The sequence below is a fragment of the Archocentrus centrarchus genome, chromosome 21 (genome assembly GCF_007364275.1).
Source record: "Archocentrus centrarchus isolate MPI-CPG fArcCen1 chromosome 21, fArcCen1, whole genome shotgun sequence".
NCBI classification, from domain to species: Eukaryota; Metazoa; Chordata; class Actinopteri; order Cichliformes; family Cichlidae; genus Archocentrus; species Archocentrus centrarchus.
Genome location: NC_044366.1, coordinates 8,086,276 through 8,096,488, shown reverse-complemented (window position 1 = coordinate 8,096,488; position 10,213 = coordinate 8,086,276). Strand labels below are relative to the sequence as shown.

General features: G+C 38.8%; 2 protein-coding genes across 2 annotated transcripts; both read left to right on the top strand.

The window, feature by feature from the left end:
* Positions 1–3,165: 3,165 nt before the first annotated feature.
* LOC115801047 (olfactory receptor 1D2-like) lies at positions 3,166–4,086 on the top strand. Its single transcript, XM_030758747.1, has one exon. It carries the CDS (start codon positions 3,166–3,168, stop codon positions 4,084–4,086), a length of 921 nt encoding a protein of 306 aa, XP_030614607.1.
* Positions 4,087–7,207: 3,121 nt separating this feature from the next.
* LOC115801063 (olfactory receptor 1D2-like) lies at positions 7,208–8,134 on the top strand. The gene has a single exon (XM_030758766.1). The coding sequence runs from the start codon at positions 7,208–7,210 to the stop codon at positions 8,132–8,134; it is 927 nt and encodes a 308-aa protein (XP_030614626.1).
* Positions 8,135–10,213: the final 2,079 nt, after the last annotated feature.

The following is a 10,213-nucleotide window of genomic DNA, read 5'->3' as shown; positions in this document are numbered from 1 at the left end:
TTTTTCTAGTGTCCAAATGAAGCTTTTCCCTCTGTAACCTCCATTAAACCTTTACTGTGAAACAGCTGGAGGTCCTTCATCAACCACCTGATCAGTAATTGAAGAAAAGAGAACTTTGTAGCTGCTCCATCCACCCTGTTTGTTTCACACAGGGAAAAACTGCAGTACGGAAGTTAAAATATGCAGATGAACTGTTAATACGAAAAAAGTATTTCTTATCCAGTTACTCGGGTAATCGATGGAATAATCAATAAAATACTCGATTGCTAAAATAATCAATAGTTGCAGCCCTAATGAAATTTGCAACATACCATAAGCCAATGCATCACCTTCTCACATAGGAGCAACAGGATTCAGGTGATAGAGCAATTGTTGTAAGTAAGTAAAGTTTATTTTTATAGTGCTTTACACAGACAAAAAGTCACAAAGTGCTGTACAATAATTAAAACACAATGTCCAAAAAAACCCAAAAAACAGATAAAACACCATGTTAAAATGTAACATTACCATATTAAAAGAAAAAGAATAAAAATAAAGTCAACAGAAAGTCTGGTTAAACAGAAAAGTTTTCAGCTGTTTTTTAAAAGACTCCACAGAGTCAGCTAAATGGAGATGGAGTGGTAAACAGTTCCAGAGCTTTGGTGCCACTGCCTGAAAAGCTCTGCCCCCCGGTCCTTAGTCTTGTATGTGGGACAACTAAAAGATTTTGATTTTGTTGTGTGACAGACTGTTGACTTACCTAAAATTGGTCCAGGCATTTAAAAACAATTTTTAAAAATAATAATACAAAAAAGATCGGATTTGTATCGGTATCGGCGATAGCCAAATTTAAAATATCGGTATCGGACATAAAAAAGTGGTATCGTGCCATCCCTAGTTCAAAGTAGAGCTGCTGCTCCTCCAAATCGAAAGGAGCCAGCTGAGGTTGTTTGGGCTAAGATTCCTCCTGGGCGTCTCTTGGGTGAGGTGTTCTGGGCATATTTTATGGAGGGGAGGCCCTGGGGGAGACCCAGGAAATGCTGGAGAAATTATATCTCTCGGCCAGAACATACTCCCGCACATCACTTTGGCCACCAAAAAGATAGTCTAAGCAGGTTCGGCCAAAACAAAGCAGGGAGCAGCAGAGTACAAAAGAAAAGTTCAGGAGGCCACCCAGGCCAAGGGGCAAGACAACAGAGTCCAAACAGGAGGCTGCTTAGGCCACGGGGCTAGCCATAAGGGCTGAGGTCCATCATGGAGGTGAAGCAGATCGGGGGTCCAACAGGACAAAAGCACAACTGGAGGCCGGCCGTGGGGCCAGCGGTAGAAATGAATGATCTCGGGAGGCCGGCCACGGTGCCAGCGGTGGAGACGAGGTAGATCAAGAGGCTGGCCACATGGCCAGCAGTGGTGGTGGAGGAGCACTGAAAGCTGGCCGCAGGGCCAGTAGTGAAGAAAATCCGGATCCTTAACAGGTAACCAATTGGATGAGTCTGGTGGACTTACTGGCAGACTGGCTGGTGTCCAACAATCAAAAAAAAAGGGCAAAACCACTCAAAAAAGTAATTAAAACTAACTGAGTTAGAGAAAATAGTTAAAACAAAATAAAACGGAACTATAATATAAAATCCAAAGCAATGGACAGTGCAGCCCGGATGGAATAAGTGGAGACGAGTGTTGGGGTGATTTTTGAACGATAGCAGCAAGAGTGAAAGACAAGGTTTACACGTGAAACCTGCTAGAATATATGGTTTGGATATGGTGGCACACACAAAAAGGCAGGAGGAGGTGGCAGAGCTGATGATGGTCAGATTTTCATTGTGAATGAACAGGATGGGCTGGATTAGAAATGAATATACCACAAGGAAAGCTCCGATTGAGCAGGCTGGAGACAAAGATTGAGAGGCAAGGCTGAGATGGTTTTAACGTGCAGAGGAGGGATAGTGGATATATTGGACAAAGGATGTTGACTATAGGGGGCGCTAGTGAGTACCAAATGGACTAGACGTGCTTTCTCCAAGCTCCTCTCCTTACATTGAAATATTCGGTCAAAAACTTTATTTTGAGCAGTTTTTGTTGCCTTTGTGTCATCGTACAAAACTTCCAAGATGCCAAAAACATCCAAAACTACCAACGCCGCTAAGGCAGAGCATGGTAAACAGCCAGAGAAGGATCCACCAGAGGTGGAGGCACAGCTAACAACTCGCAACACTCTCTGACATGGCTGATAATGGAGATGACCTGTCAAACATCCTTCTGGCAATCCAACAAATGAACAAAACGATGACTGAATGATTTGACACGCTAGAGGCAACTCTGGCATCTACACAGACAACCATATAAAGCCTGGGAAATTGGATGAGTGAACTTGAAGATGCTAACGCTACCTTTGACCAACGACTCACAAATCTTGAGCAGGCATACACGAAGGTGCGTTACGAAAACGAAGTGCTGCGCTCCAAGTTGACCGACCTCTAAGCTCCAGAAAGGAGGGTGAACATCAGAATTGTGGGCCTACCTGAGAAGATGGAGGGTGGACGACCAAAGCAGTTACTCAGATATGATATGATGAACAAACCCAAATCTTTTCTAAATATTTGGCAGCCATTTCTGGACCTACTTTCTCAGCAAGACCACTTGACACCGGACACATGATTTTACAACCTGCCATTGGTAAAACTGATGCACCAGTGCTTTGAATCAAAGACAAGCTCTTCTGTTTTTTGTTTTTTCTTTTATCTTTTTCTTATTTTTTTCTTTTATTGAGTCTTTTAGGTGTTTATTTGCTTGATTGTTTCCTTTTTGTGTTATTCCATGTTCATTTGTTGGTATTATTTTGGTTATGTTTTTACATGTGTATAAAATTGAAAAACCTAAATAAATTTTTTAAAAAGGATGTTGAATATAGAGCTTTCAAACAGGAGGAAAAGAGCAGAAGACCACAGAGAAGATTGATAGATGTAGTGAAGGAGATTATGACGAGGGTTGGCGTGAAACAGAGTGCTAAGGAAAGGTTGAGATGGAGGCAGGTGATGCTCGGTGACCTTTAATGAGTCTTCATTCCAGATCAGCGATTGGCTGGTTTGAAATCCCATGTTGCTGTAGTCTACACAAGATAGAGAAGAGAGGAAAAGAGAGACACAGACACAGTCAGGGACTGGGCAACACTTAAGTCTCTCAACCATTATGAACATTTCTGTAATATCAATGTTTTTTCTTTCAGGTTTCAATGAAACAGTGAACTACAGGTTTATTCTGTTCTTTCTCAGTTTGCTGTGTTACTGCATCATTTGCCTGGTGAATATTTCTCTAATTGTGACCATCATCTTGGACAGCAACCTCCATGAACCTATGTATATTCTGCTCTGTGCTTTTTGCATGAATGGATTTTATGGGACGACAGGTTTCTATCCCAAATTTCTCTGGGATCTCCTCTCTGATGTTCGTGTTATCTCATATTACGGTTGCCTTATTCAGAGTCAGATGGTTTATTCTTTTGCCTGTGGTGAACTGTCAATTCTTGCAGTCATGGCATATGACAGGTATGTGGCTATATGTCAACCATTGAAGTACCACTCTGTCATGTCAAACCAAAGAGTCATTAAGTTAGTGTGTTTTTCTTGGTTAACAACTTTCTGCATTATAGCCATAAATCATTTTCTGACATCTAGATTGACGTTATGCAGCCCATATATTCCCAGACTCTTCTGCGTGAACTGGAGTATTGTGCAACTTGCTTGTTTTCCAGTCCAAACTACAATTAATGGTATAGTTGCAAACATTACAATAATTATTTATTTGCTCCATGGTGCATTTATAGTTTGGTCATATATTTATATCATTAAAACATGTGTCATTTCAATAGAAAATAGAGCAAAGTTCATGCAAACATGTGTTCCACATCTAGTCTCATTATTTACTTTTGTTGTGACTATACTCTTGGATATTATAAATATGCGCCTTGGTTCAAAAGAGTTACCTCAAACCCTTCAAAACATTGTGTCAATAGAGTTTTTTGTCATACCTCCTATTATGAATCCTCTCATTTATGGTTTCAAACTGACCAAAATTCGTAAAAAAATTTGTGTTATTTTAAAAATTAAGTGACTTTTGTGATATTAATTCAGGGAACTTATTGTCTTAAAATCATGTACAGTTAAATATCAGACTACTTCTTTGATATGCATTGAAAAAAGTAAAGTTTCATTTTATAGATAAAAACAAATTTATGTTTATTAGAAGTTGTAACCTGATATTGAATAATCTAAGCAGAGATAAAGTTTTAATATTCATCTGCATATCTGTGGTGGTTTCCATTTCTAAAATATCTTTGCACTACATGTATTTTTGATTATCTAGTAATAACATAAATGTACATTTACGGCCTCTCTTCTCATTACTGTTTCATATAACAAAAGACACCTGTTACTTTTTTCACTGCACATGTGAAAAGGTTCAATTGACAGACTGGTTTAGGTGGGGCAGAGCTATTAAGAGTGCCATTCTACTTTAATATTATGCTGTCTATAAAATGAATGTGCAACCACAAGTATGTGAAGCAGTTTTATCTATATTTCAGCATTATTTCCTGCAGGTTTGAAGGGAAATTCCTGTATGGCCAGGTGAAAAATTATATTTCATTTCATCCATGTTCACTTTGACTCTTATCTTTCTTCTCTGTTTTGTCCTCCTTACATTTAACATTTATTGACACACTAGAATTTTTTCATATTGCCACTAATCCTGTTTTTTTTTAAATTTCTGCTCAATCAAACATGCAAGTAATTTTGTTGTTTTTTTTTTATCAAAACACTCATACAATTTTTTGGCTTTTAAATTGCTTGATAGATTGCAAGTTGTTTGAAACTTTAGCTAATAGTCTTTCTAATAGTTAGAAACAGACCCGTCGCTATGGGCGGGCCCTAGAGGGCCGTGCCCGCCCACTGATACGCTTGGGCCCGCCCTGGCCCACCCACCCAAGCCATATCACTAATCAAGCTAATAATAGTGGTGCCCCCCCCGCTGGATTTCATAAACCCCCTTAAGACTGAGATCTGGCGACAGAAAGTTATGTTAGTCTTCAAATCAGAGTTTTTTAGATGGTGAAAATAAATATAAACCTACAAGTCTTGTCTCATTCCTTTTAGCTAGCTAGCTAGCTAGATAGATTATTCATCCTGAAAGAAATGATGGCATCCAGCAGCTTAGCACGCACAATATATAGAATCCAAACAATGAAGGTAGCTGTATAAATTATACAAACTATACTAAGAATACACACTAACAAACTATACTATTGTACGAACTATACTAAGCTGTAACAGGGGCTTAGTGGTCTGATGGCATGCAAGGTCAAAATAACCAGACTCTCTGACCTCTACAATAATGCGGAGCAGGTGTTCTTTTTCTATCAGCAATGCAGCGGGTTTATAAAAGAAACCTTTTACTTGAATAAAAAAAAGACAAACATTAACAAGAGTAGCCTTTAGAGAACTTATAGAGCTCTTCTTGTAAAAGCAAATATGTTTGGTACAACAATGCATTTGGATTATGATTCTGTTTGCGAAATCCAACAGACATAATAGGCAAAAAAAAAAAAAAAGAAAAGCAATGCAGCAGATTTTCTCAGCTGTCCGCAGGAGCACTTCCTTGGTTTGTCATCACATCCGCCAATAGCAGCACAGATGGTCCTGCACCAACGGGATGATGAGGGGAACAAAGGTGGCTGATAGCCTAACGCTGCCTCAAGTAGTGCTGTGTTATGTGTATATTCTATCCACGGGGGATATTTGGGGCCTGAGCATGCGATGCAGTGCAGGGCTACTTCCAGCTCTTAATTTGCATGTTCCAAACATGCAAACTAAGTTTGGTTTGCCACCATCCCCAAACCAGAGAGCAAGGCTTGGGGATGGTGGCTGAGGACAGCCTCACTGTGGAACCTTGGGCCTCACAAAATGATTTCCACACCTAAGAAGTGAATTGCGGGGCCCTGGTCCAAAACTGTACTTGTAGATATGCCATGTAGACTGATTAAACAGTAATTTGGCGGTCTCAAAAGCAAATGATATTTTATACAAGGGAATGAAATGCTATCACTTTCCTCTAGTGAGCCGCCTGACAGTTTGCCAGAATCACTTTGAGGCTGTCTGAACGTCTTTTTCCATTCTCTCACCAAATTCTTCCCACATTCAAGTTTTTTGCTTTGGCCACTGCCCAACCCACATTTCGCTTGGCCAGTCGGTACCTTGCCTCAAAGCGATTCTAGCAAACCATCAGGCGACTCAGGAGAGTAAAGCATTGCTCTACTCACATGATATATAGTGCGGGTGGAGCGCTGCTGACTTAAACTGAAGTTATGCTTGGGCGGTCAAAGGAGCATTTTGAGGACTTTCTCAATCCCACTGACACCCCTTCTGTAGTGGAACCAGAGGGGGACGACTCGCCCATCACTGGGGGTGAGGTCAATGATGTGGTTAAACAGCTCTTTGGTTCCTTCACCAGTTATGATCATAATTTTTGTGAACAGAATTTCTAGGTATAGCCAGGTAGCGGAATGTGTCCACCATGGTGGACTCAGAATTTCATCTCAGCTATTTGTGGATGATGCAGTCCTGTTCAATTCAATTCAGTTTAATTTTATTTTATTTATATAGCACAAAATCACAACAAACAGTGACCTCAAGGCGCGTTGTATTGTGGGTAAAGACCCTACAAGCTCTGTTGGCTTCATCAGGTGGTGGCCTCCACCTCCTCACCTCCTAGACAAAGTCTGGAGCAATGTGTGACTAGGGGTGGCCCAGCAAAGGCAATGGGAGGATGTGATCTGCAGCTGGCTGAGTTCTGGATATACTGCTAGTGCAGGCCATAAATACACAATAGGCATAAATATACAATCAAGTAAAATAATAACTAAGTAAAAATGAATTGAAGTCAATTACAGTACAACATTTTAAATCCCCTGTGATTATCCAAAGTATATATTTTAGGCACTGAAAATGTTTGGACATGGAAGCACTTTTTAAAAAAAAATTATTTATTTGAATTTTTTTGTGTTGTTTTATTGTATGTTTAGTTGACACAACACTCTAAATCACCAAAGTACCAAGTCTTCATTCCAGATCATTGATTGGCTGGTTTGAAATCCCAGCTCACATGTTGCTGTAGTCTACGCAAGATAGAGAAGAGAGGAGAAGAGAGAGCAGACACAGTCAGGGATCTCTCGACCATTATGAATAACGTCTCTATAACAACAATGTTTTTTCTTTCAGGTTTCAATGAAACAGTGAACCACAGGTTTATTCTGTTCTTTCTCAGTTTGCTGTGTTATTGCATTATTTGCCTGGTGAATATTTCTCTAATTATGACCATCATCTTGGACAGCAACCTCCATGAACCTATGTATATTCTGCTCTGTGCTTTTTCCATGAATGAACTTTATGCAACGACAGGTTTCTACCCCAAATTTCTCTGGGATCTCCTCGCTGATGTTCGTGTTATCTCATATTACGGTTGCCTTATTCAGGCTCAGGTAGTTTATTCTCTTGCCTGTGGTGAACTCTCAATCCTTGCAGTCATGGCATATGACAGGTATATGGCTATATGTCAACCTCTGAAGTACCACTCTATCATGTCAAAGCAAAGAGTCATTAAGTTAGTGTGTTTTTCTTGGTTGACAACTTTCTGGATTATGGCCATAAATCATTTTCTTACTTCTAGATTGACGTTATGCAGCCCATATATTTCCAGACTCTTCTGTGTGAACTGGAGTATTGTGCAACTTGCTTGTTTTCCTGCACAAACTACAATCAATAGCATAATTGCAAACATTACAGTATTTATTTATTTCCTCCATAGTGTTTTTATAGTTTGGTCCTATATGTATATCATTAAAACATGTGTCAATTCTATCGAAAACAGAGCAAAGTTCATGCAAACATGTGTCCCACATCTAGTCTCATTATTTACTTTTGCTGTGACTATACTCTTGGATGTTACAAATATGCGACTTGGTTCAAAAGAGTTACCTCAAACCCTTCAAAACATTGTGTCAATAGAGTTTCTTGTGATACCTCCTATTATGAATCCTCTCATTTATGGTTTCAAACTGACCAAAATTCGGAAACGAATTTGTGTTGTCATTTTAAAAATTAAGTGACTTTTGTTTTGTTTACTAAGGATACTCAGTGTCTTAAAATCACATATTAGACCAGTTCTTTGATATGCATTGAAAAAAGTCTAGTAAAATATTTCATAAATTCAAATTTGTGTTTTATTACAAGTTGTATTCTAAAAAAGTGTGTAAGAAGTTTTAATATTCATCTGCATATCTGCAGTGGTTTCCATTTCTAAAATATCTTTGCACTAAATGTATTTTCGATGGTCCAGTAATAACACAAATGTACATTTACACCCTCACTTCTCAATACTGTTTCATATAATAACAGACACCTATTGTTTTTTGTTTGTTTGTTTGTTTTGTGGCGAGAGCACATGTGAAAAGGTTCAGTTGACAGCTGGTTTAGATCAGAGTGCCATTCTACATTATGCTGTCTTATAAAACGAATACACAACCATTTGTTTGTGAAGCAGTTTTCTCCACAGTTCAGCGTTATTTCCTACAGGTTTGAAGGCAAACTCTTGTAGTTTACAGTAAGTAAAATGATATTTATAAGTAAATGACTTTATAATAGAGATACTGAAACACACTGTTTACCCCCTCAAGGGAATTAGTGTAAATGTCTGCCAGAAAGTTAAGGTGATCTAAAACTGTAAATCTATGCTTCTATTTTGAGGTTTTCAGGAAGTAACTAATCTGATTGGGGGCATGAATGTGTAATGTTTATGTTGCTCAGCATACTAGTTTCTGGGAAATGCTGCTGAAAAGCTTAAATGGTTGGATAAATGTCAAAAATGATATAATAAAAAAAGTTTTTAAATAATTGGATTCATACAAGTGAAGTCAAACAAATGAACATCATTTAATGCTGCTCTGTAGTCAATGGCTGTCTGGCGTACTTGACTCACAGTGTTGGGAATTTTTATCATTTATTAAATGTATTATTAAAGTATTAAAGTATATTAGTCATACACAGACTGGATTAATGAACACTGTACGCTTTAAGGTTACTGGGGTAAAGGTAAGGCCTGCTATATCTATAACTCATATATGCTTGAAGCCTTAGTGAAATGCAGGAGCATCTCTGGTTCTCATGAGTTTTGTCAGCTCATGTTGTATTTTAAGAAGTCATATGACAAGTTAGGCTCCAAAAGTGGAGCTCTGCAGACCTTTTTTTTTTTTTTTTTTTTTTTTAACATAGATCAGCAGGGGATAAATTCTAGCTAAATGGGGATTGTCAAAGAGGTGTTTTCATGACAGGGATTTTAAGTGAAAGAAGATCCTTCATTATGACACCTGTCAGAGCTGTTGTAAACCATTGAGGTACCCTGGTGATGTTTGTTTCTTTAGCCCATGTGGGATAAGAGTTGGCAGAGCCTCAACAGGTGATTGGTTGGGGTTCAAGTTTCAGGGGTTGAGACTTTATGTAAATTGTCTAATAAACAGCCTGCACCGGAACCTGCTCATCCCAGTGATTTTTTGCAAACTTTGGTTTTAATTGGGTTTGAATTTTCGGCCAATAGGAACATGGGGACCCCTAAAATTATGATCCAACAACAGACATCATCATCTCTAATCTGGTGATGTTCATCTGGACTTCACTGCATCTTCCATGGCTTTTGTGGGACCTGTTCACCGACTTTGCCAGTTGAGTATATTGCAACAAAAGTGCTGCGAGTTACTGCCACAGTTTTTAAGATTCACATTAAATTTGATTTAAATCACTTGAACATTTCTGGTCAGTTGTGCAAATCAGATGTGATTTTAAAGTGGTCTGGAGCACACCAGTGCATTTCACTGGAACTAATATGTCTTTTCTGGAACCAGTTCTGCCTTGGTGCCTTAAAAGAACTGGAGCACATTTCCATATGTCTAAGTGTTATCTAACAGTACACGGTAGAAGTTGGGCTTATTTCAGTGGGAAGAAAGTAATTGTGAATAGGATCTGTTTTTAAGCTCCAGAGATCTGTTAGCTAATGTCAGTGGTGGGGGTGTCAGATATGTATTGTATAGGATAATATCTTAATTAATGATGCACAAGCTGACGTTATCAAGTATGCTACTGACTGGGAAAAAACAACAATCAAAAAGCTTCAAATCCACGCGTTCACTACTTCA

Excerpts from the sequence above, each read along its gene's own strand:
- LOC115801047 (XM_030758747.1), top strand. The coding sequence starts at position 3,166 with ATGAACATTTCTGTAATATCAATGTTTTTTCTTTCAGGTTTCAATGAA.
- LOC115801063 (XM_030758766.1), top strand. The coding sequence starts at position 7,208 with ATGAATAACGTCTCTATAACAACAATGTTTTTTCTTTCAGGTTTCAAT.